At 44.5% G+C, this 26,686-nt stretch overlaps 1 protein-coding gene across 6 annotated transcripts in view; it reads left to right on the forward strand.

The window, feature by feature from the left end:
- The window catches only part of PCGF5 (polycomb group ring finger 5), a 295,109-nt gene that overhangs the window by 227,021 nt on the left and 41,402 nt on the right, over nucleotides 1–26,686 (forward strand). For all 6 annotated transcript variants that reach the window (XM_029609855.1, XM_029609854.1, XM_029609859.1 and 3 more), the window contains 2 exons: nucleotides 1,280–1,425; nucleotides 9,668–9,766. In XM_029609855.1, the coding sequence (XP_029465715.1) occupies nucleotides 1,280–1,425; nucleotides 9,668–9,766 (245 nt within the window). The remainder of the gene's footprint in view (nucleotides 1–1,279; nucleotides 1,426–9,667; nucleotides 9,767–26,686) is intronic.

Here is a 26,686-nt window from a genome sequence, read left to right on the forward strand (position 1 = left end):
AAACTTTGTAAACCGTTGTGATGGCGAAACCGAACGACGGTATATAAAACTCAATAAATAAATAAAGAATCAGGAAATTAAAGAATCATGAGATAAGAGGGACATCCTATTGTGGATTGCAATCTGGTTAAAAGATGGGAAGCAGAGGCTAGGACTGAATGGTCATTTCTTTCAATTGAGAAAGGTAAATAGTGTGCAGTGCCCCAGGGATCTATACTGGTACCAGTGCTTTTTTAATATATTTATAAATGATCTGGAAAAAGGAGTGATGAGTTATTTGATCAAATTTGCAGATGATGCAAAATTGTTAAAAGTTGTTAAATCTCTAGCCAATTGTGAGGAATTGCAAGAGGACCTTGCAAAACCAGAGGACTGAGCATCTAATGGCAGGTGAAGTTTAATGTGGACAAGTGCAAAGTGATGCATATAGGGAACAATAAGTTATAGGTACACAATGCTGGGCTCCATATTAGGCATCCCCACCCAGGAAAGAATCTTGGAATCATTGTGGCCAATCCTTTGAAATCCTCAGTCCAGTGCACAGTGGCGGTCAAAACAACAAACAATATTGTGTGCAGTTCTGATTGCACCATCTTAAAAAAGTTATAGCAGAGTTAGAAAAGTTACCAAGAAGGGTGACCAAAAAGATAAAAAGTATGAACGATTCTCTGAGTATAAACAGGTTAGGACTCTTCAGCTTGGAGAACACCACTGAGAAGAGATTTGGAAGAAGTTTATAAAATGAGTGGAGTGGAATGGGTAAGCAGAGAACAGTTATTTACCCTTTCAAATAGTATTAGGATTAGGAGTCCATAAAGCTAATAGGTAGTACATTTATTGATTGATCGTATTTATATTCCACCTTTTAAAACAAATCAGAGAGAGTATTTTTTCAGTGAATTCACAATTGAGCTTTGGAATTTGTTGCTGAAGGACATGGTCAAGGCATCTAGCACAGCTGTGTTTTAAAAGGGGTTTGGACAAGTTCCTCGAAGGAAATGTCCATAAACCATTATTTGTGAGGTAGATTTGGGAAAGCCACAACTTATCCCTGGAAGTTAGCAGTAAGAAATGGATCTACTCTTTGAGATCTTCCGGGTATTGATTGGCCATTGTCTGCAACAGGATGCTGGACTTTATGGACCTTTGGCCTGAATCAGATAACACATCTTACTTTATGTAGTGATTTTTTTAAGGCACTGGTTTGGTGCCATAGTATATATACAAAATCTGTAGGAATGTTTTGTACTTAAAAGTTAATCTAATTTTAATTTTATAGATGGAAGTCCTAAAGCTAAAAGGCCTAGAACAGATGAACAGGATGAAAATGAGGACAATAAAGACTATCACAGAAGTGACCCACAGATTGCTATCTGCTTAGATTGTTTACGGAATAATGGACAGTCAGGGGATAACATAGTAAAGGTAAGTGTATTTCTGGAAAGGATGAATTCTTTTCTGAATTAGCAGATAGAATCTGCAAAATAATACATTTCTTTTCTTATTTACAAAATTTAATTTGAATTATAGCAAAGTTGCTTATACATTTGACCATTATCCCAAGTTTTTAAAAACATCTTTCATCTCGTTAACCCTTTCATGCAAATCTACTCTGTTCTAAATGTTCATATCAGTTGCAGACAGGCACATTTTCCCTTCTAGCTCTTCTCCACTTATAAAGACACTGTAGAATCCATTGGAAAAATGGTCAATTGTATCGCAACTCTGCTTTAAACCAAAAAAATGTAGAATCATGTATTTTTTGGATGCAGAAATCCAATAGCCAATTTCCTTTTTGGAGATAATGAACCAGCAGTCACCAAACAGGAAAGAGATCTAGGGGTCATCTCTGATCTCAGGGTGATAAAGCAGTTGCAAAAGCTAATAACATATTTGAGTGCATAAAGAGAGGTATTACTAGTTCAGGTTCTTGACCTTTTTTCTGTCAGGATGCACCTGACAGATGCTCACATACGTGACACATTGAACACGAGTGTCATGGAGCTAATGTAAACATATACTCTGCATCCACAGGAATCCTTGTCTTCCAGCAATGGGTGCAGAGTTGTGCAGAGGGTGCATTTCCCCATATGACTCACCACACACACAAAAAAAAAAAAAAGATGCTCTGATTTTGGTGTCATCTCAAACCAGCAACAAATTCCCTCCACTACCAGGCGTATTGTAAAATGGTACAAATGTGGGAAAAAAAGCCCAAAACTTGGCACATGTATTGCAAACTAATAGCAGCACTAACTCTAAGGACTCAAATAGAAACAGCCCTACGAATGAAAAGCCTGCGGTTCACCACCAATGATTATCCTATTGAGAAAACACAACAAAGACGACTGATACAAAGCCTTACATGCTAGTAAAATATCTCACCTTAGTCACAGACACACATCACCAAATACAGAATAAAAGAGCAAAAATTACAAATGTGAAGACAAAACTTGGAATGGAAACCCTAAAAAGCCCCTCTGCATGCAGGGCAAAACTGGAGAACTAGAAACAGAAACATTTCCTCCTATACTAAGCAAAGTGCAAAGATAAAAGAAATGCACATTTCCAAAAGTGACACATTGCGCCCTGTAACACCCCCCTCCATGCCCCATCATCTTATGTCTCCCAACTACTTTTTTTTAATCCTCCCCTTACACACACATACCTCTGCACAGCATTCCCAACGTCCCTTCCCCCACATCCCCTTCCTCATGCTTCCTATCTTCCCTGCCTAGCTGATTCCTGATCACCTCTTTCCCACCCCTTCTTGTTAAGCGTCCCCCCCACCCAGCAACCCCCACACTCCCTCTTATCCACCTCTCCCTGTCCAGCAACCCCAACTTCCTTTCACTATGCCTTCCTACCCACTAGATTCCTGAGCCTCTGTTACCACATCTCTCTGCCCGATAGCATCTCTTCTCCACCCCTCCCCACCCCACCCCAATAGCACCAACATATCTATCATCCACACCTCCTCTTTCCCCACTCCACTCAGCAAACTCCTGATCCCCTTTCTTCCATAACACTCCCTGTCTAGCAACATCCACATCCCCTCTTTTCTCCACCCCTCCCTGTCTAGCAGTACCCAACCCTCTTTCCCACATATCCCTGCCTCACAGCATTCAAATGTCTCCCTTCTGCTGGCTCCCAGCCAGCAGAAAAGCCTCCAGTCCAGACCAGAATCTCCCTCCTGAGAACAGATGAGAGCAAGAAGCACTGCAGAGAGGAAAAGTTGGCAGAGGATCTGTGTGTAGAGCATGCACTTCTCTCCCTCATACGCCTGCTATCTGTCACTTCTGGGCCCCTCAAGGTGAAGAGATCAGTAGCAGCATCACTGCTGGGCCCAGAGGGGGAAGATAAAATTGGAGTCCTACGAGATCCAGAAGAGAAGGAATTGATATCTCTCTCTTATCCTGGGTGAAGGAGGAGGGAATAGCCTCCCACTGGGCCAGGAAGAGGAGAAGAAAGTGAGAAAAACCTCTTGTCATGCCTAATAAAGAAGGTGGCCAACTTCTGCCTGGGCTGATGAGAAGAGCAGTCTTTTGCTGGCTGCATGACACATCTCCCAGAAACTTGTGACACACCAGTGTATCCTGACACATCTGTTGAGAACCACTGCCCAAGTAGAAAGATGTGAGTAATATTACTCTCACTACAGGTCTCTAATTTAACCCCACATCTTTTAAAGAGCATTGAGAAGAGGCAATTCAAAGTAGGGCTGTCACAATGGTGCATGGTCTGCAGTATAAACTATACACAGAGACTGAAGGTGCTAAAAAAGTACTCTGTAGAAAAAGAAGGGAAAGGAGAAATATAAAATGCCAGAAGGAAGCATTTTCCATGGACAAACGGTCGTGATATAAAATTAAAAGGATGGAAAACTTAGAAAGAATGTTCAAAAATAGTTTTATGCTGAGAAGGTGGTAGATACCTGGAACAAATTTCCGGCACAGATTATAGGAGCCAAAACAGTGGCAAAATTCAAGCATGATAGGATAGTCAGAAAAAAGGTCTATATTCATAGGTTTTGTCTGACTAAAGTCAGAAGTTATCCAGACAAACGTTTTCTATTTCAATTCCTCACCACCACCCCTTCCTGACTGGCTAAATTTTGTCTGGTCAAATTGTAGCCCTACAAAATTTACCTGGGAGCATTCCTGGGGTACAATTAAACTTTGGCTGGTCAGCTTTGGCTTGCCAGTTACCTGGTTAACCTAGTTAGCCAAATAAGACAAAGTTAACTGGAGAGCTTTGCCTGTTAATTTTAGACTGAATGTTCAGTTTGTCAGACTGGATGTTCCTTGTCCAATAAAGCAAAATTGCTTACCTTGTAATAGGTGTTATCCCAGGACAGCAGGATGTAGTCCTCACATATGGGTGACGTCATTGATGGAGCCCTATTGCAGAAAACTTTCTGTCAAAGTTTCTAGAAACTTTTGACTGGCACTCTGAGCCCACTGAGCATGCCCAGCATGCCATGATATTCTCAGCCACAGGGGTCTCCCTTCAGTCTCATATGTAGCAATAAGCTTTAGCAAAAAATAAAATAATAAAACGTATCTGACCCAACTCCGCGGGGTGGCGGGTGGGTTTCGTGAGGACTACATCCTGCTGTCCTGGGATAACACCTATTATAAGGTAAGCAATTTTGCTTTATCCCAGGACAAGCAGGATGCTAGTCCTCACATATGGGTGATTAGCAAGCTAGAGGCTGAATCATTTTGTAGTGAAGCAACACTGAAGTATTGGTGAAAATGAGGCAGCTGAAGATCACAGCAGGTTGGATGTAGAAGGAGTTGGGGTTATACTGGAAACAAGTTCTTTAAGACAGATTGTCCGTAGGCTGAATCTTGTCGTCCTTTGTCCAAACAGTAATGAGCTGCAAAGGTGTGAAGAGAACTCCATGTTGCTGCTTTACATATGTCAAGAATTGGCACTGAACGATAAGTGTGCTACTGAGGTTGACATTGCTCTTACTGAATGTACCTTTACTCGCCCTTGGAGAGGAAGGCCTGCTTTTTCATAACAAAATTCTATGCAATCTGCTAGCCAGTTGGAGAGAGTGTGTTTGCCCACTGGATTACCCGGTTTGTTTGGATCAAAAGATACGAGCCTGTACCTTCCTGTTTGTTCAGGTACCATATGGCTACTGTATTGTCCGTTTGAATCAGAACAGTCTTGTGTGAAAGGCAGTCCTTGAACGCATGCAGAGCATAACGTATAGCTCGAAGTTCCAGGAAATTGATTTGAAATGTTGCTTCGAGTTTTGTCCAAGTACCCTGGGTTTGGAGATTGTCTATGTGAGCTCCCCAACCTAAGATGCATCTGTAGTTAGTTATCTACGGGACTGGTTGTTGGAAGGGCAGGCCCTTGCGCAAGTTGTCCTTGTTCGCCCACCACAGTAGAGATGAACGTAGCTGGTGGGTTACATGAATTGGAGAGGACAGTGATTGAATGGCTTGGATCCATTGTGATCTTAATGTCCATTTGGGTTATTCTCATGGCTAATCTCGCGATAGGCGTGTGACATGAACTGTGGAGGCCATGTGGCCCAGTAAAGTTAGAAATTGATGAGCTGTCGCTTGTTTCCTCGAGTGTAGCGAGTTTGCTAATAGGGAGAGTGTATCTGCCCGATCCTCGGGTAGAAAGGCTCTCGAGAGGATGGTGTTCAATTCTGCTCCGATGAATTGAAGCAGGTGAGATGGAATGAGATGGGACTTTTGATAACTGATGAGAAACCCCATCGAGTGAAGTAGAGTAATTGTTCGGTTGAGAGAAGTTAGAGCTCCTTGTTGAGATTGACTTCTGATGAGCCAGTCGTCTAGATAGGGGAAAACGTGTGCTGCTATTACTGCCAGGCATTTTGTGAATACTCTGGGAGCTGAGGCTAGTCCGAATGGTAAGACTCTGTACTGGAAATGTTGATGACCTACCAGGAAGTGCAGATACTTGCGATTAGATGGGAATATTGGAATGTGAGCGAACAAAGCCAATCTCCTGTTTGAAGAAGAGGCAGCATGGTGCCCAGAGAAACCATCCTGAACTTTTCTTTCTTTAGAAATTTGTTGAGATTCCTGAGGTCTAGGATGGGACATAGGCCTCCGGTTTTCTTTGGAATGAGGAAATAACGGGAGTAGAATCCTCTGCCCTGCTGAGTCCGGGGCACCGGTTCTACAGCTCTGGCTCTCAGAAGGGTGGATAATTCTGATTGTAGATGAATTATGTGAATTTCGTGTAATAGGCTTTGGGAGGAGAGTCTCTTGGAGTTGAGAGAAAATTGAGTTGGTAACCTCGAGATATTACTGAGAGTACCCATTGGTCTGTTGTTATCTGTAACCAATGGTTGTAGAAGGAGGAAACTCGACCTCCTACTGGCAGGTTTGGTTTTGGATTGTGGAGATGGCTTTGGTCTCTGGTGGTGGCCTCAAAAACCTGCAGCCGGTCCCGTCTGTGGTGGCAGTTGAGGCCTAGCTGCTCTAGGCTGTCTGGGTTGATATCTTTGTTGTGGACGAGAAGATCTTCCCCTGGATGCTGGTGGATAATATCGTCTCTGCCTGTAGAAAGGTTTTCTAGTTTCTTTCCTTGGTGGATGACGAGACATTGATGAGAAGAGTCTTGCGGAACTGACGACAGTTGGCGCAATGTCTCCGTGTATTCTTTTAGTTGGGCCACTGCATCTTGAACTTTTGACCCAAAGAGGTTGTCACCTACGCAGGGCAGATCCACCAGCTTCTCTTGTACCTCAGACCTAAGGTCAGAGGCTTTTAACCATGCCCAGCGATGTGCACTGATTCCTGAAGCTGCCACCCTTGAAGCTGTTTCGAAGTTGTCGTAGGCGGCCCGGACTTCATGCTTGCCAGCTTCAAGTCCCTTGTGTATTATAGCCTGAGCTGCCTCCTGGTACTGCAGAGGTAGGGAGTTGGAAAGCTCCTGCATCTGCTTCCATAGATTCCTTTGGTATTGTGTCATATAAAGTTGATAGGACGCGATCCTTGAGTTGAGTATAGCTCCTTGGAATACTTTTCTCCCCAAGGAGTCTAGGAATCTATGGTCTTTTCCAGGTGGAGTGGAGGAGTGGGGTCGTACTCTTTTGGACTTCTTTTGAGCCGACTCAACCACAACAGATTGGTGCGGTAACTGTGACTTCTGGTAACCAGGAACATGTTGGACAAGTTAGGTGGTGTCCACTCTTTTATTAATAGGTGGAACTGAACATGGATGTTCCCAGAGTCTATGGACAGGATTGCCCAGGACCTCTTTTGGAGGATCCACGAACTGTAAGACTTCTAAAGTCTGCTGTCTCGTGTCTTCCTCAGACACTAAGTTGAAAGGTATTGTGTCTGCCATGTCCTTTATAAAATTCGTGAAGGACAAGTCCTCTGGTGGAGATTTCTTCCTGCCTTCTGGAGGAGAAGAGTCAGACATGAAGCTTTCTGACAAAGAATCAGTTTGCTTGTCTTCCCATGAGTCATATGGCACTTCCCTGGAAGGAGAAGTGGGATAAGATCTTGGTGGAAGAGATGGAATCAGTGGTCGAAAGAGTCCTGAAGGCCCTAGCTGAGGATCATAGACGGGTTTCTGTCCAGGAACATCCCCGATAGGTTTAGTTGGGATAGACTTCGGTGGAATAGCACAGACGAGGGCGTCAAATCTATCCATTAACATTTGGAATAAAGCCAATTCCGGTTGACCTGGAGCCCCAGGTAGTGGCATCGGTGTTCTTGGAGAGGGCACCAGCATCTGTGCAGGCACCGGCTTCGGTGCGGGCACCGGCATCGACAATGGTGTCGGCGAGGGCATCAGTGTCTGCGTTGATGGTCGATGCTCTTGGAGTGCTTGTAGCACCGCTTGGCAGATAAATCCGCTCAATTCCTCCGTGATAGCTGATGCAGGCAGAGCAGCTACACGAGGTGGTGGTGGGGGCGTTATCGGTCCTACCACAGGGCCATGTGGAGGTTCGATGGCTGGCACCTTGACAGAAGGTGAACGCCTCGGTGTCGAAGGCCTCGGTGTTTCCTGCAGGCGAGGCCGCTTGTCTGTCGACTTCTCCGGGGATAGTAGAGGTTCTGGAATCGAGGGATGTCTCGATCGATGCTCGGATGCTGATTTGGTTGATGCCACGGATGGGGTCTGTGATAAACGGTCCCCTGAACCTTCCAGACGACGTTTTTTCGATGTTTCTGTCTTTTTGAAACTCCAGCCGGAGATGACTGAGTGGACGTCGATGGGGAAGGTAAAAGTTGAAGATGGAACAAGTGTTCCATCTTTTCTTGTCGCGCCTTCCGACCTTTAGCGGCCATTTCTGCACATTTTGGACAAGATGATACATCATGAGATTAGCCCAAGCAAAGTACACACTCGAGATGTGGGTCCGTGATTGACACGGTCAGATTACATTTGGGACATTTTTTGAATCCCGTGGCCATGAATACCGTCGACAGCCATCGATGTATATGTGACGAAACATTTTACTCAAATGAGTCGGAATGAGAATATTTTACTCACCGGCCGGTGGTAACGAAGAGACCCGATGTGGGAGAGAATTTATCAACTTTTTTTGATCTGATTTTTAGTCAGAATTGTGTGAGAATCTCACACAGGCTCCTGCTCCATGATGCCAAAAGCAGCGTGGAAAAATGAAGACTGAAGGGAGACCCCTGTGGCTGAGAAAATCATGGCATGCTCAGTGGGCTCAGAGTGCCAGTCAAAAGTTTCTAGAAACTTTGACAGAAAGTTTTCCGCAATAGGGCTCCGTCAATGCATCACCCATATGTGAGGACTAGCATACTGCTTGTCCTGGGATAACTTTGTGCACTGCAGGCTGGAATATCAGCCTCCAAGAAACCTTACTAGCTGAGGGAGGAGAAAGACCTTGACTTCTGACAGCAAAGAGGCCAGATACAAATGGGTAAACTGGGTGGGCCAAATGGTCCTTTTCTGCTGTGATTTTCTGTTTCTACGATGGGGTAATAACTTTTGTTACCTCTTAGTTCTCTCTGATTTTATGCAATAAATCATTGATGTCCTTGACCCATAACTATTTTTAGCACTGTTATATCCCTTTTTTAGACACACTGTACAACTTACTGTGTAGGTTCAGTATCATTTGGACCTTGTAGAACTGCAGGATAACAGCTTAATCTCTACATGTAATTCATTTTATTATGCAAGTATATGTTATGCCTTACTTGCTGTGACCTGAATTGCATCAGCATTTATATTGACAGTAAATCCTGTTCAATACTTTTGTTACTGTTTATTTCCTTTTCATTTTCTTGCCCGTGCCACCAATCTAGGTATACATTGCAGATTCAAAAATTGAGCATGGGTACTTGAAGCAGCTGTGCCTTTGCCTATTCACCTGCTTGCTTGGCATAGTACAAAGAGTTTCACTAATTTACAGGCAACCTGGTACTAATTAGCACCTGCTGATTAAAACATTGTGAAAATAAGTGAGAAAACAAAGTGAGAAAATCAGCTTTAAGTGTGTTCTGTAGAATAATAAAGGTCCTTGTACTCAGCTGCATTCCAAATGATGCATTTTTTGTTTCAAAAGAAATGGTTCTTTGTAGAATAAAGTAATGCATTGTGAATGTAAGCATATGTTTATTACTTTTATGTAATGTTTGAAAATTTTCTTATTAATTGAATTCTGGGCTTTTAGGGCTTAATGAAGAAATTCATTCGATGTTCTACACGTGTTACAGTTGGAACCATTAAGAAATTTTTAAGCTTAAAGTTAAAGCTTCCAAGTACCTATGAGGTAAGTTTGAAAGATTCTTAATCTCTTTTCCTTCAGGATAGAATAATTATTGGGGTTTTCTTACTGAAAAAAAAAAACAAAAAACAGTTGTAGGAATAACACTGAGTAATACTTGGAGTGGTTAACAAGGAATTAATCATTTGCAATTAGAGAACTAAGATGGCTCTTTTGTGCAGAATACCTTAAGTATTCTTGAAAAGCTGTTAAAATATTTAGATGAACCATAGAATTTCCTACTATGTTTTAACATTAAGGAAGACAATTTTCAAAGAGCCCATTTACCAGAGTAAAAAAGCGTTTTGAAAACTTCCCACTCTGTATGTGAGTAAAAGTACATATGTTGTGCCACAGTGCATCTGCATTTACCCACATTGTAGTGGAGGTGTTCTTGAGGTGGGGTTGGGTTAGGTAAGGTCAAGGGGAGAAATGTTTATTTCTTTATCGTCCTAGACCAGTCCAGATGCATGGATTTATACTACCCTGCCAACAGTTGAAACCTTGAGAACCACAGTATTTTCAGTGACATTATCACTACATATAAGGAGTAGCACAGGGTAAGCGCTTGCCTGTATTCTGTCTCCAGCAGATGGTTGACTCTTACTGGGCTGCTGTGGCAGTATTGCTAGTCTTCCAGGTCTTTGTTTTTTGGGCCTTTGCCCTGGTTGAACAGGACACTGACTCAGCTCCTAGGGCAGCACTCTTTGGGCTGCTTATCCAGAGCAACAGCCTCTTGAGCTTGGGCTCTTGGTTGAGTGGAGCTACCAATTCAGGCTCCCAGTTCTCTACTAGAGCATGACAGAGTAAGTGGCTCCAAGGACTCCGTTTGGACCTGGTTGAGCCAGGAGGTGTCAGTTGGATCAGAAGAGGATCTCCTAAGCAGATTCTGTTCTTCCCTAGGATCTGTTGTCCTCCTTTCCCCTGCCCCACACCTTCCCTTCTCCCTGCTTCTGACTTGGCTCACCAGCTTGTACAGCATTCATAAAGCTGATTTAAAAAAAAAGCCAAGCTGTAAAGGTATTAAGGCAGGAGCGACTGACTGGAGCTTATGCACCACTAGCTGCAGAGAAGGGGTGAAGACTGGATGGTCTTTGCCCTGGCCCTAAGGAAGAGAAGGGTGCTTGCTGGGTCTTCGTCGGAAATTACCACAGCCACTTGTTTTTTTCTGTCAGGAGCATGTCTTTGAGGGCTGTTGGTGAAAAGTGTGCAAGAGCTGGTATATTGGCTGTTTGGCTGGCTTTTTTGGTTCTTTATGTGGTGGGCCTGTGGTAGAGGAACCAACACTGCTAGTCCCAGCTCTCACTCATGGAGAAAGCTGCAGGATTGGAAGGGTGGGCCCAGTTAGCTTCTGCTACTGCAGTAGTTTGCACACTGGTGGGAACAACTGCCATTTGAATTTGGTGCATAGCTGGTCTCCTTTTATCTGAGGACCCATACCTTTCTCATTCTGGGTCTTTTGGTCCTGCAGAGTGTTCCCCCAAAGGGGAAGGGCCCTTGGATCATCGGGGGTTGGGGGAACACAATTCTTCTCATCCCTAGTTTGCTCCAGATTTTGTTTTTTTGTTTTGTTATGCACCAGACCTCTGTGCCTTCCAGGAACCTGGTTTGGACTTTTCCAGCTTCCTCTGCATGGGGGCTCTGTGTCCATGAGCCCTCAGCTGTCTAGAAGGGTCTGGACTTGGAGTGTCTGCCCCCCCCCCCCCCCCCACCTTCCCTCTTCAAAGTGTTGCCTCCTGGGATCAGTGGAGGAGTTAGGAGAGGAGTGTGTTTAGCATCTGAGTTTCAGGTGTTGTGGGGGCTTCCTTCCAGAGGAGAAGGATGGAGTCTAGAGGAGGTCACGTCTCTTAGAGAGTAGCAAATCTGGGCTCTGAAAGTAAGCACACCATGCACAGCATTTTGATGGTGTCATTACCTAGCACTGCAGCCATTCTCCACAGATTGATCCCACAGGTACAGCCCATGGCTGGGACTTGGTCTGAGGAATATCTCAGGGTGCAGGTAGGTCAAGGCTTTGGGCTTAAGTGTAGATCAGGAATCTGGTATGGATCAGAAGTCAGGGGCCATTTGTACAGTTTTTCCACAGGTAAGACCTCAGAAGACTCTTTGAACCAGCAAAGGTGATCAAGCAGGGTCTCCTTATATACAGCTTCCAATCAAGGAGACAGCCAAGATTGATCCTGTTTCCAGGGGTGTAGACTGCCCCTCCAGTTAGACTATGTAATTACTAAGCTGTTTTGAGATCAGCCAGCCCTGTGGCTAATCATGAGGGTCTACACCCCAAGCTCCAAGGGTTGCTGATTTGAGACTTGCTATTCTTTACACTGGGAAGCTAGCAAAAGTTTTCTTTTTTTTATTTCAGGTTTTTATTCACACCAAAAGAGCCACTGCTATTACTAGCAACAGGAACATGGGATAGACTTAGTTTTTGGGAACTTGCCAGTTTCTTATGGCCTAGATTGGCCACTGTTGGAGACAGGATGTTGGGCTTGATGGACCCTTGGTCTGACCCGGTATGGCATGTTCTTATGAGATTCCTGAGGGAGACCCATTCTTGGAGGGGGGTCAGAAATTTTCCAGCTATCTTCCTCCATAAAGCAGTCAAGCCATTGGTCTTGTCTGAATGAGAATCTCCTGTGAGGGGTCTCAGTGGGGCAAGACATTTAGAAAGCTGTTTCCTCTTCTGGCAGAGGATGGGGAGAGTAATTGTGGGTCCCTTGGGTTCTGCATGAGCCGGAAGATGGCTTTACCAGTAAAAGGTGGCATGGCTTTTAAGGATTCTCAGGGTTGAATACCTTTAAGCCAAATTTTCTTCACTGCAAACTTGGTAGTTCAGCCTTCCAGTTGTTAAGGGTATCTAGTTTGGGCTTTTTGTGCTAGGACCAACAGCTCCTGGAGAGTCCATAGGTGGCCCGGTTAGAATCTGGGGCTCCTTTTATGGTGGATGTTGTGTATGATCTTATTAGGTTTTATATTTGATCTCTGACTTTGGTATGGCATGGAGACTGTTAGGGGTTCATAACTGGGTGCCTGAAACAGTGTCTAAGGCTCATTTGGCAGGCTTCCCTTTAAGGTGAAGTTATTTTTTGGACAACATTTGGAGAAGTTAGTTAAGGTCCTGATAGTCTAAGCCAGCATCTCCTAAATGAGAGAGTCAGTTTGGCATCCCGGACTGGTATGAGTCACGGTTATTTCAGGGATATCAGGAGTTTAAAGATGGGGATGCAGTCTTTTCCCTTGTTGGGCAGGTTTTGAGGAGGGATTCTGCCCCTTCATGGACCTAGGAAGTCCATGAGTGACAATGCTGGATTTTCAGGAGCTGTCCGCTTCAGGCTTAAGTGGATGCAGAAAGTCTCTTCCCAGATGATCCCTACAGACTGTCACCTCTGGAGATGTTTACCAGGAGTGGACCGATTCCTCATCGGTACATTGGGTCCTAGACATAGTATAGAGAAGGTATTCTCCGGTTTTCACTATTCTTGTTTTTGGCACCTTTAGGGTGTCGTCTTGTGGGTTCCACTTCAGGGGGCTAAAGCTACTTTGGACAGGCTCCAGTGTCAGGAAGCGATGGTAATGGATTCACTCAAACCTCAGGGCCAAAGTTGATAATCCTATTTTGCAGTTTTGAGAGAGGCTGGTTTCTTCCAGCCCATTCAAAGACTCAGAGGAGTCAACAGATGTCTTTGGATATTCCATTTCCATATTTCCATATGGAAAATCTTTATGCCATCATTATGGCTGTGAGACAAGGGGAGTACCTCATATCCTTGGATCTCTCAACAGTTTACTTCATTGTTCCCATCTGGGAACACCACCAAACGTTTCTTCAGTTTTGCTTTCAGGAAACCATTTCCAGTTCAGAGCTGTTCCTTTTGGGCTCGCTACAGCTCTAAAGGCTTTTTACAAGTTGCTGGTGATGGTCATGGCCGCCTTTTACAGAGCAGGTATCTGGTTCATTTGTACTTGATTGATTAAGGACCAAGTCATTCAGGAGAGACAAGCAACCTCTGGGGTGGTTCAAGTTCTAGAAAGTTTGGACTGGATAGTGAATGAAACCATAAGCAATCTGATTCTTTCCCACTCTCTATAGTTTCTGGAGACTTGCTTTGATTCCAGAGGGAGGGTGGGGGAGCAGCCAAATCTTCATGGAAAGAGTAGTCAAATTATTGGCTCTAGTGTAATCTTTTTCGCTTAAGGGTTCCCAAGGTTTGGGATTATTTTCAGTTTCTGGGTTCCCTTGGACCAAATCTCACTTCTTGTTTCTTCAGTTTTTTCTATTGAATTGTTGGCGCGTCGTGTCCCCGCCCCCATCACAGGACTTTGAATTTCACCTTCCTCTTCTGATCTCCATAAGGGAAAGCATGACTTGATGGACTATTCCCATGAATCTATAAAAAAAAAAAAATTGTATCTAGAGCCCCCTTTTGATTGTGTTCATGTCTGAATCAAACCCAGTAGACCGGTGGACTTCACTGGCAAAACCAGCTAACCCAGAGACTTTGGTGCAGAAGGAGGTCTTGTGGATCATAGATGGACTGGAAGCTAAGACCTTCAGTTTGGCTCTCTTGCCCATTCTGCCATTAGTGAAAGTAGTTTCTGTGATCTCAGTCAGTGCTTCAGTGATAGTTTATTTGTACAAGAGGGGTGCTCAGGCCTGTTTGTGGCCCAAGGAACAAGCATGCTGTTCTGCTGGGCAGAACATATTCTCCTAGAAATCTCAATAGTTCACATTAGAAACATAGAAGCATGAAGGCAGAAAAAGACCATACGGTCTATCTAGGCCAACCATCCACACCAAGTGCTCTCCTCTATAATCTGTACCTTTTCTTCCCCGATCCCCATCTGCCTTCAAGAAAGCTTGTTCCATGCTTTCTTGAAGGTAGATACTGTCCTTGTCTCCATTATCTCCACTGGAAGGCTATTCCATGCATTTACCACCCGTTCTGTAAAGAAATATTTCCTTAGCTTACTCCTGAGTCAACTTCCTGTCACCCTTATCACTTGACCCCCTTGTTCCAGACCCTCTTTTTTCCATTGAAAGAGGCCTGCCTCCTAGGTACTTTAGGACTGGAGTTGCCTACCCTACAGTCTCCCAAATTGTACACAGTATTTCAAATGGAGTTTTACAAGGGCAGTTTCACCTCTTTTTACTAACCATTTCTTTTCCTACACACCCAGGCATCTTTCTCTCTTTTGCCTTCACCTTCTCCACCTGTTTGGCCATCTTGAGATCATCAGATATGATCGCCCCCAGATCTTGCTCTTGATTCATACATAGAAGAAATTCATGCCATATAATACTTATTTTCTATTTAAGACATATAACCCACACTAGTCAGAAGGTTCAATGCAGGGTATAACATAACACTCATAAAAAGTTTTTAAAAAAGAAACCGGACAATGACAAGCTGAATAGCCTCCTCACATGGCTCTTAATCTAATGAACCATACCACTCCCTTGGGCATTTTGCAGCCCAAATGCATGACTGCATATTTTAACCTTAAATCTTAGCTGCCAGGTTCTAGACGATCTCTCAAGTTTTGCTGGATCCCTCCTTAGCTTTTCCACATCTTTCTAGGTGTCTACCCTGTTGCAGATTTTGATAAAATCCACAAAAAGACAAACCTCTTCTGATAATTCTTCTGCAGTATTGCTTATGAAAGTGTTGAAGAGAACTAGTCTAAAGACCAATCCCCACAGCACATCACTAATACCCTTTTCCTCTGCATGAAGTCCATTTGCCACTGCCCTGTGTTGCCTCCCACTTAACCAGTTTCTAGCACAGTCAATCACTTTAGGGCAGGAGTCACAACTCAGCAAACAGATCTAGGTGTTGTTGAAAATACGTTGAAATCTTCTGCTCGGTGTACAGCAGTGGCAAGAAAGCAAATAGAATGCTAGGGATTATTAGAAAAGGAATGGGAGAGTAAAACAGAATATCATAATGCCTCTGTATTGCTCCATGGTACGACCTTATCTTGAATTTTGTGTGCAGTTCTGGTCGCCACATCTCAAAAAAAGATATGCAGAATTAGAAAAAGTACAGAGAAAGGTGACCAAAACGATAAAGGGGATGGAATAATTTCCCTGTGAAGAAAGACTAAAGAGGTTAGGACTCTTCAGCTTTGAAAAGTCCTGAGGGGAGATATGATAAAAGTCTATAAAATGAGTGGAATGGAACGAGTAAATGTTAATCAATTGTTTACTCTTTTGAAAAGTACAAAGACCAGGGGGCACACAATGAAGTTACTAGGTAATACATTTAAAACTAATAAGAAAAAATGCTTTTTTATTCAACGCATAATTAAGCTCTGGAATTCATTGCCAGAGGATGTGGTGAAAGCTATTAGTGTAGCTGCATTTACAAAAAAGGTATGGACAAGTTTGTGGAGGAAAAGTCCATTAACCATTATGAAGGTAGAGTTGCAGAAATCCACGGCTTATTCTTGGGATAAGCAGCTTGGAATCTGTCTACCCCTTGGGATCCTGCCAGGTACTTGTGACCTGGCTTGGCCACTGTTGGAAACAGGAAACTGGGCCTGATGGACCTTTGGTCTGACCCAGTATGGCAAATCTTATGTTCTTAAGAGTCACAAAAAGGCATTTTCAAATGTGGGGTGGTTTACAGTTTTTGGGTGAAAATTTTGGATGCCATTCATCAAACGTGTGGACATTTGTCTCTAGATCCTTCAATTTGTCTATTGGGTTTCTAGAAGGATTGCATATGCATGGCAGGGTTTCAAAAGTTGAGTAATCAGTTATTACATTCCTCCTACCTTACTATTGCTCATATATGGAAACTGCCCACTCTGTTATCCTGTTGGGAGAGTAAGGTGGCAGATATTGCAATCTTAGAACGTATGATATACTCTCTACATGTGCAGTCTGACAGATATAATACTATTTAGGCGTTGTATTGGAAATGGCAAGAGGAGAGAGTCTGATACCAACATCACTTTTGTATTTTCAGTTACATAATGTGTTTATATCTTTTGTTTACTATCGTGTGTTCTTCCATCTAATTTTGGATCTGTATGTGCTCTAGTTTAAAAAAAAAAAAAAAAAAAAAAAAAAAAGTTAAATGAAAAAGTCTTTTCAGGAAATCCACAATGAATGTGCATGAGATAAATTTGCATGCATTGTCTCCATTATATGCAAATCTATCTCATGCATATTCATTATAGATATCTTGAAACCTGGTCACCCCTTCTTAAGGGCCCCAAGTTTATAAGTTGCCTATGTGGAACCATATCTAAGGCCTTACTGAAATCTAAATACATGCTATGCCCTGATCTCTGGTCACCCAGGCAAAGAAATTAATCAGATTTGTCTGACAAGATCTACTTCTGTAAAACTGCTGCCTCTGATCTTGTAATACATTGAATTCCAGAAACTTCACACACTCCTGTTTTAGCAATGATTCAATTTATTTACTCAGTACTGAGGTCAGACCAAATGGCCTGTAGTTACCAGCCTCCCACTTCTGTAAAGAGGAGCCACACCACTTATCTTCAGTCATCCAGAACTACTCCTGACTCTAAAGAAGTATTAAAAAGGTCAGCCAACGGAGCTGCCAAAACTTCTCAAAGTTCTCTTAAAACCTTTGTATGTTTCCCAGCCGGCGCTATCAATTTATCTACTTTTGTTTAGCTAGCTCTTCACAAACACACTTGTCTGTAAATCATTTGAGGTTTACCGCACATTCTTATGTGTCTGTTTTCTTTGGTCATACTCCTGATCCTTCCTCCGTGAACACCGAATAGAAATTTGTGAAGCAATTCCGCATTTTCAATGTCACCCTCTATTGCAGGAATAGTGAACGACTAGGCTGACTTCTTCAGCAGGCATACATTGGACCCCGGGAAGTGAGAGTTTAGCCAGGAAACCTTCTGGAGGATAATGGACCAGTAGGGTCCTATTTTTTTCCAAAGTTATTTATAATGATTTTATAGTTGCTAAATAGCTGGGGGGTTTTCCTATTCCATTGCTTTGGCATAAAGATACTAACAAGTACCTAACCTGCTGCACTCTCTTTAGCAGTGAAGATGTTGCTGAAAATTTTGTGGTTCTCTGTCACCATTTGCTGGCAGGGTGGTATAAACCCATGCATCTGGCTAGTGTAGCAGAATTCAAAGAAAGGAAATTAACAGATAAGACTACATTTCTCTAAAAATTATGTATTGTGTTTTGATCATAAAAAGGAGGTGCAAATCTTTGCAGGTACTTTTTTCCTCTGCAAATTTTCAAAAGGAACATATACTCAAAACTTTACCTTTGAGAATTGGTGCAAAATCTGAAGATCAAAGTACCTGAAGACTTTTTAACTGTCTGCATTATGTTGAAAATTATCCCAATGTTCAAAAAAAAAATTCCCATGTTAGGGCTATTTTTTTTTCCTTAGCATGTTTCAAAAATTTGAATTGAGCCATTTATCTCTCTGTCAAAGGAGCTGTCCGGAGCATGGTGCTGACCAGCTGTGAAGCATTTTATAAACACCTTGATTTTTTTTTTTTTTTTGTAAATTAAAATTAAAGAAGTCCACATTCAGCCACTGTCTGGCTGAGCAAATTAACCAGGTAATGCGGCTGCGCCACTAAATATACCTAAATATCTAATAGTTAACTGGATAAGTTTATCCAGCTAATGCTAGACATGCTCAATAGTATTTATAACAAAGAGTTAATTGAGTGGTCAGGCACAGCTCCAAAATATGAAGGACAAGGAAAAGGTGTAGAATAAACTTATTATCCACTTTTCTTTTAAAAATAAAGAGCATTTATTGATATGTCAAGATCCAAACAAGGCTTTCACAAATCACAGCAAAGACTGCTAGAGATCTCCTGACATAGACCGTGTTTCATGTAGGCTGCAATGGGATGGACATAAATCAAAACTGATAAGATTGCTTTTGCAGTTACTTAACAGGCTGTTTATTGAATGTAACCAGTTAAGGCTAAAGTTATCCAGATACATGTACCAGATAATGTTAAACTCGATCTGAGGATGGACAGACTTATTTACTAAACTTATAGCCAGAATCTTTAAGGCTTTTCTCCCATTTTGTGCCTATGGGAAAAACCCTTAGTGAATCAGATACTTAGCCAGACAGCACAGATTTCAGTGCTATCACACTAAGTTTATGCCCCACTCCCAGAGCATCTTTTTTTATCTGGATAAGTTTTAGCCGGGTAATTACTAAGGATAAAATTTATCCAAACAGCAGGTACAAACCCTCAGATTTGTCTTCCTAAGTCCCAGATTTAGCCAGACAAGCCATTTTGAATATTGACGTCAGTATAATTAGTAAATGTCTCACAGCATACACAAATTTCACTGTGCTTTCTACTATTGGTCAAGAATTACTCTATCTACAGCAGATGCTAATAGGGAGCAAATTTTATACTATCTGTATAGCTGCATTGTTCGTCAGTACTTTTTACCTGTGTTCTTTGCACCGGTTTACAAAGTAAAAGTACACGAATTCTTGTCCTACAAGCATTTATTTTTCCAAATATGTCCCTTCTGCTTTTTTCAGCACCCTTTGGCTCCCCCCACTCTTCAACAGTAGCAGCTTTACTTTGAAGATTTGCCAAGGAAAAAGAAACTGCAGAGATTTGCACTTTCTGTGAATGATTTTCCAACCATAACTACATACATAGGAGTGAAGTTTCAAAGTGTAAAAGTAGCATATGTCATAGATATTTTCGATAGCCCATTTATACACGTAAATTCTTTGGAAAATTCAGTCCATATGGCGTGAATTTGAATTTTCAAAGGAGTTACGCAGGTAAAAGTAGCAGTTTTCAAAGCTCATTTACACACACACAGTCTAGTTATGCATGTAAAACATTTTGAAAATTAGTTCCATAGTTTTGAAAATACAAAACAATGCATATAATTTTTCTCCACGGGATGGTAGTTCTCACACAGGGGTGACATCATCAGATGGAGCCCGGCATGGAAAACTTTTGTCAAAGTTTCTAGAAACTTTGACTGATATACTGAGCATGTCGCTACCCACGCATCCTCGCGGAGTCCCTCTTCAGTCTATCTTTTTACTCAAAGCTGAAGCCTTGTGGCTGTGGAGTTCGTGCTCTATTTATGTGGAACGTTATCTTCCTTTTTCATCTTGAGTCCCGTCTGGTCCCTCTGTGTGTTTTGGGGATTTTTCTTGACCGCTTCAGTAAGTTTTCTCACAGTTTGCGTTCAGTTACAGACGGTGCCACGTCCCAGTGGCCACAGGCACCAACCGCATGCCATGTCCTTTTTTCCCATGGCATCATCCAGCTTCCGCCGTTGCCCCCACTGCCTCTGGACTATGTCCATCACAGACCCCCATGAGGTCTATCTTGTGCCTGGGGGCATTGCATGATGTCCGTGGCTGCGATCTTTGTGTTCAGATGACCCCCAACGGCCATTGGGCATGTCTCGATAAAATGGAGAAATTGGCACTAAGAAATTGGAACTGTTGGTGTCAGGCACCTCGATGCCAAAGGGTAAGGAGATCTCGAGCACTACCCCCTCTGTGTCCCCTCCGCTGCCAATCCATGGCTTAGAAATAGGTACGGGGGACCATCCAAGATCAGTGTCCTTGCGTTCCAGGTTGGGTTCCTCACCATCTCCCTCGGCTCCCAGGAAGGAATGGACCGAGCATCAGGAAAAATCCAAGAAACATCGCCACAGGTCCTCATCGTTGCAGACTTTGGACCACGGGAAGGCGTCTGCATCATCCATGCCACCCTTGACATTTTATTTATTTATTTATTTATTTATTTATAGATTTTTATATACCGCAGTACGTATAGATATACATCACCGCGGTTTACATTTAACAGTATGATCCTGGGCCGAGGATGTCTTGCTTACCGAACAGCCCAAAGGACCACGGCAATCCCCACAATACCGGTGAAGGGTACGGATCCCCCGCCCCAGTTCCGGGGTCGATCTAATTTCACCGCCTCCTTTTCCTCCAGTTGTCCTTTCCTCAGCAGCCTTTGAAGAGGAGTTGGAGAGACGTGTGCAGCTGGCGGTCGGCCGGGCCCTGCAGGGCATCGAGCCACTGGGACCACCACCGCCACAGGAGCAGTTTCCATCGATGCTTGCGCCTTTGTTGGAGCAACTGGACATACTGCTTGGTGTCTTACCGATGCAGCCTGCCCCGAGCCCCTTTATCGAAGGAAGCATCGATGCGGCTCCCACCAGTAGCTATCCCAATGAGTGACTCCTTGGATGAGGATGGACCATCAGAGTTAATGGTGCCACTGCTGTGTAAGGCACCCCAACCAGTGCTAGCCCTCTCAGGACCTTTGGAGTCTATGCCTTTGGAGCCAATGATTCCCATGGCGCTCCTGATGCCTATGGGACCTTCCATGCCGGTGCACCCCCAGGTCCTACTGGTGCTCCTGTGCCACAGAGGCCATCTGGCTCTTGGCACAAAATCCCACAGGGGGCTCCGTCTCAAGGGTCTCCAGATGCACAGAGTGAGGACGATGCCCCCTACATTCCTTGGGAGGGATCCTTTTCCTTGACTGAGGACTCTGAGGACTGATGCTATCTATCTAGTTAAACCCACTACAGGCTTTGAATGCCATCAACCACACCAGTTGGTGATGGTGGAATTGGCATAAAGAAAAAAAAAAAAGCAAAGAGGTTCCGTACTCATGCTTCGGCTCCTCTGGGTCGTGAGCACAGAGCCCTGGACAATTTAGGAAGGAGGGTCTTCCAAGACTCCATGTTGCAGCCAGAATTGCCTGCTATCCGCTGTATATGAGCTAATACTCCAGAAACCTCTGGAAACAAGTCTAGGATATGGTGGAACGCCTCCCACAGCAGTTTCAGGGTGATTTCCAGGAAGTAATACAACAGGGCCTTGAATGTGACAAATAGGAAGTCCGCTCTGCGTGTGATGTGTTTGAAACAGCAACAAGAGTTGCGGCAGCTGGCATTGGAGCCCAGCGTATGGCCTGGCTTCATGCTTCTGATCTCAGACCCGAAGTAGAGGTTAGTCTGGCAGACCTACCCTGTATCAGGGAGAATCTGTTCGGAGACAAAATCAAGGAAGCGGTAGCACAGCTGAAGGGCTATCATGAAACCCTTTAGCAGTTGTCAGCCAGCAGCTTGGACCCTCAGTCCTCAGGCGGAAAGCCTCCCTGACAGTACACAAGATGCCTGTTCTACCAGCCACGGAGGTGGTATCCACCGGCATCTAGAATGAGACTCCCAACGGGTGCCAACAAGAGCAAGAGCAGCCACATGTCCCTTGACTGGCCCCAACCCCACAACAAAACCCTGCCATGAGGTTTTGACTGGAGGCGGGGGAATTTGAGCAAGCGATCCCTACCCCAGGGCACCAACCCTCCAGTGGGGGGCCACTTGCAGCTTTGTGCCAACCGGTGGGTTTGTCACCTTGGACCAGTGGGTCCTGTCCATTGTTCAGCAGGGATACAGATTGCGTTTCCAACGAACTCCTTGACAGTCTCTTCCGTGCCCCTGGTGGAGATCTACAGAGATTCAGCAAATACTTTGGTTAGATCTCTCCACCCTCTTAATGGCTCATGCGGTTGAACCGGTGCCTCCTTGTCAACAAGGCAACAGGTTCTATTCCAGGTATTTCCTGATTCCCAAGAAAACCGGTGGGCTTCGCCCCATACTAGATCTAAGGGCGTGGAACAGTTTTCTTGTCAGAGAAAAATTCAAAATGGTCTCGTTGGGAACTCTGATCCCTCGACTGGAGACTGGCTCTGCTCCCTCGATCTGAGACGCATATGCCCGTATTCCCATTTCTCCCAGAGATCAGAAGTATCTCCACTTCCTGGTGGGAGGGGAACACTACCATAGAAACATAGAAGTGACAGCAGAAGAAGACCAAATGTCCCATCCAGTCTGCCCAGCAAGTTTCGCATTTTTTTTTCTCATACATTATCTGTTACTCTTGGCTATTAGTAACCTTTTGGTTCTATTTCCCTTCCACCCCCACCATTAATGTAGAGAGCAGTATTGGAACTGCATCTAAGTGAAATATCTAGCTTAATTAGTTAGGGGTAGTAATCGCCGCAATAAGCAAGCTACACCCATGCTTATTTGTTTACCCAGACTAAATAATTCAGTCCTTGTTGGTTGTCTGTATATAGATCCACTTTTCTTCATTCTCCCTGCCGTTGAAGCAGAGAACTATGTTGGATATGCGTGAAGTATCAGACTTTCTCCCCCTGCCGTTGAAGCATTGAAAGTGAAGTATCAGGATTATTTGGTTTGGGGTAGTAACCGCCGTAACAAGCAAGCTACTCCCCGCTTTTTTGTGAATGCAAATCCATTTTTTTACATTTCCTCTTGCCGTTGAAGCTTAGAGCAATGTTGGAGTCGCATTAACCGTGTGTATGTTTATTGAATAAGGGTATTATCTCCAGGTAGTAGCCGTCATTCTCGCGAGCCACCCACTCTTCATTCACGTCCTCTAGACTTTATGGATCCACAGTGTTTATCCCATGCCCCTTTGAAGTCCTTCACAGTTCTGGTCTTCACCACTTCCTCCGGAAGGGCATTCCAGGCATCCCCCACCCTCTCCATGAAGAAATACTTTCTGACATTGGTTCTGAATCTTCCTCCCTGGAGCTTCAAATTGTGACCCCTGGTTCTGCTGATTTTTTTTTTCCAATGGAAAAGGTTTGTCGTTGTCTTTGGATCATTATCATTGTCTTTGGATCACTTTGGGGTGCTGCCTTTCGGCCTCACATCGGCACCCAGTGGCTTCACAAATTGCTTGGCAGTGGTGGGGGGCTTATCTCAGGAGATTAGTACATGTCTTCCCCTACCTCGACGATTGGCTTATCTAGGGTGACTCCAGACAGGGTCATTGCAGTCCCTGCACTCCTCCATATAGGCACTGGAGGACCTTGGATTACTAATCAACTACCCGAAATCCCATCATCTTCTGTCACTGCAGTTGGACTTCATCAGGTTCGATATGGTCCAGGCAAAGGCCTTCTTACTCCGGGACTGAGCATTGAACCTTGTTTCCCTAGTGGGAGTGATCTCTTGCTGCCATCATGTCTCGGCACACCAGATCCTGTGTCTTTTGGGGCTAATGGCAGCAACAGTCCATGTCATGCCTTTTGCTCAGCTACACATGCACAGTCAACATTGCGCTCTCAGAGGTGCCAGGCCAACCAGGACCTTCAGGCTTGCATTTTAGTCACCACACCACTTCATCAGTCCCTTGTGTGGTAGCAGACCCTGTTCAATATGGAGAGGGTGATACCTTTCCAGGTCACTCAGCCTCAAATTTTTCTTACCTCAGATGCTTCTCACACAGGTTGGGGGGCCCATGTGGTGGACCTCAGCATCCAGGGCCACTGGCCCTTGCAGGAACAACATCTTCAGATCAACTTCCTGGAGTTCTGGGCGGTCCAGTATGTCCTTTGGGCATTCCGGGACCACATGACCAACAAGGTAGTCCTGATTCAGACAGACGGTCAAGTGGCAATGTGGTACTTGAACAAGCAGGGAGGGACAGGTTTGTTCCTCCTCTGCCAGGAAGCAGTACAGATCTGGTCCTGGGCTCTCTCGCAGGGATAGACAAAGTCCTGGCGGATTCGTTGTCAGACCTTTGGTCCTACAAATGGTCCCTGAAACAGGAGGTGGCGGACCGCATCTTCTGCCTGTGGTGAAACCCAGACATAGATCTGTTCACTTCCCTGGACAACAAGAAAGTGGATCAGTTCTGCTCCCTGGTCGGGGGTCGGATGCCTTCTCACATCACTGGGGCATCGGCCTCCTGTACACGTATCCCCCATTGCTGCTAGTCTCTAAAACACTCCAAAAACTCCAGCAGGACCAAGGCACCATGATCCTATTCACGCCTTTTTGGCCACATCAGATCTGGTTCCTGCTCCTGCAAGATCTGGCTGCACATCCTCCAATCTGGTTGGGGACTGCTCCAGACCTAATCACGCAGGTTCAGGACAGCCTGTATCTCCCCAACCTTTGAGCTTTGTCCCTTTCAGCATGGATGTTAACCAGGTGACCCTACAGACCCTGGGCCTTTCAGACGGCATGTCTCGAGTCCTGGTGGAGCCCAGGAGGCCTTCCACAAGGAGACCTTACAACCTCAAGTGGAACCAATTCTCGGTTTGGTGTGAAGGGAACATACTGGACCCATTCTCCTGCTCCTCACTGAGAGTCTTGGACTGCCTGTTACACCTTTCAAAGGCTGTCTTGAAGTCCACCTCTGTCAGAGTTCACCTTAGGTTCATAAGGGGATATCATCCGAGGATAGATGGTGGATCCATCTCCACCCATCCGCTTGTGGGGTGTTTTATGCAAGGTTTACTGCAGCTTAAGTCTCCGATTCGACCCCCAGCGGTCTCCTGGGACCTCAATGTGGTCTTGACTCATCTCATGAGGGCACCGTTTGAGCTCCTGAGGTTTTGCGACCTGAAGTATCTATCCTGGAAGGTCTTCCTCCTGGTAGCCTTCACCTCAGCACGCAGGATCAGCAAACTTCAGACTTTGGTGTCATACATACCTTATACAAAATTTTTCCATGATAAGGTGGTTTTGTGTATGCATCCGAAGTTTCTTCCAAAGGTGGTCATGGAGTTCCATCTCAATCAATCCATTATCCTACCCACCTTTTTTCCAAGACCTCACTCACACCAAGGTGAGAGTGTCCTGTTCACTCTAGACTGTAAAAGGGCTCTGGGCTTTTACCTGGACCGGACAGCGTCTCACTGTCAATCCACGAAATTTTGTCTCATTTGACAAGAACAGTTGGGAGTCGCAGTATCCAAACAGACCTTATCCAACTGGCTAGCGGACTGTACTGCTTTCTGCTACACTCAAGCAGGGTTACAACTTGAGGGCCGTGTCAAAGCTTATTCGGTGTTTCGGTAGCTCTCTTGCGTGCAGTTCCCGTGCATGAGATCTGCAGGGCGGCAACTTGGAGTTCTCTTCACACCTACGCCTCTTATTAGTTTCTGGACAAGGATGGTCAAAGTAACAGTCGTTTCAGTCAGTCAGTCAGTACTCCGTAATCTTTTCCAACCATAAACCCAACTCTTCCTACCTTGGGCCCTGGTTCGGGTGCAGGCTTTCTCCCAGTGTAATAGTAGCCTGGCGCCATATGTTTGGGAGCAGCCTGTGGCTACATATTCACCCATGTGCGAGGACTACCATCCTGCTAGTTCTTGGGGAAAGCAGAGTTGCTTACCTGTAGCAGGTGTTCTCCAAGGACGGCAGGATGTTAATTCTCACGAAACTCACCCGCCACCCTGCGGAGTTGGGTTTCTTTAAGTTTCTTTGGGTTTATTTTATTTTTCACGAATTCTATGATATAAGACTGAAGAGGGACACCGCATGGATAGTGGCATGCTGGGCATGTTCAGTGTGCCAGTCAAAGTTTCCCGTGCCGGGCTGCATCTGATGTCACCCTTGTGTGAGGGCTAACATCCAGCTGTCCTTGGAGAACACCTGTTACAGGTAAGCAACTCTGCTTTCTCCTTCAACCAAGCCCCACCTGGGCATGCCTCCACTACAGTGTGAGTAAAAGTATGCATGTTGTGTGTACATTTCCTCCTATACAGAGTGGGTAGTTTTCAGACAGCTGATGTACAGGGGTGAAATGATTTTTACCTGTGGCAATCCCTTTGAAAATTGCCATCATAGAGAAAGAATCATCATAAAAGTACCTTATTTTAGCCACATAATTTGTACTTTCTCCTTTGCATTTTATCCCAGGACAAGCAGGATGCTAGTCCTCACATATGGGTGACATCGGTAATGGAGCCCTATACGGAAAAACTTTTATCAAAGTTTCTTTGAAACTTTTGACTGGCACCAGAGTGCCTACTGAGCATGCCCAGCATGCCATGATATTCCCTGCCACAGGGGTCTCCCTTCAGTCTTCTTTTTTTCTGCGGAGCTGTTAG

The sequence above is a fragment of the Rhinatrema bivittatum genome, chromosome 7 (assembly GCF_901001135.1).
Source record: "Rhinatrema bivittatum chromosome 7, aRhiBiv1.1, whole genome shotgun sequence".
In the NCBI taxonomy this organism is placed as follows: domain Eukaryota; kingdom Metazoa; phylum Chordata; class Amphibia; order Gymnophiona; family Rhinatrematidae; genus Rhinatrema; species Rhinatrema bivittatum.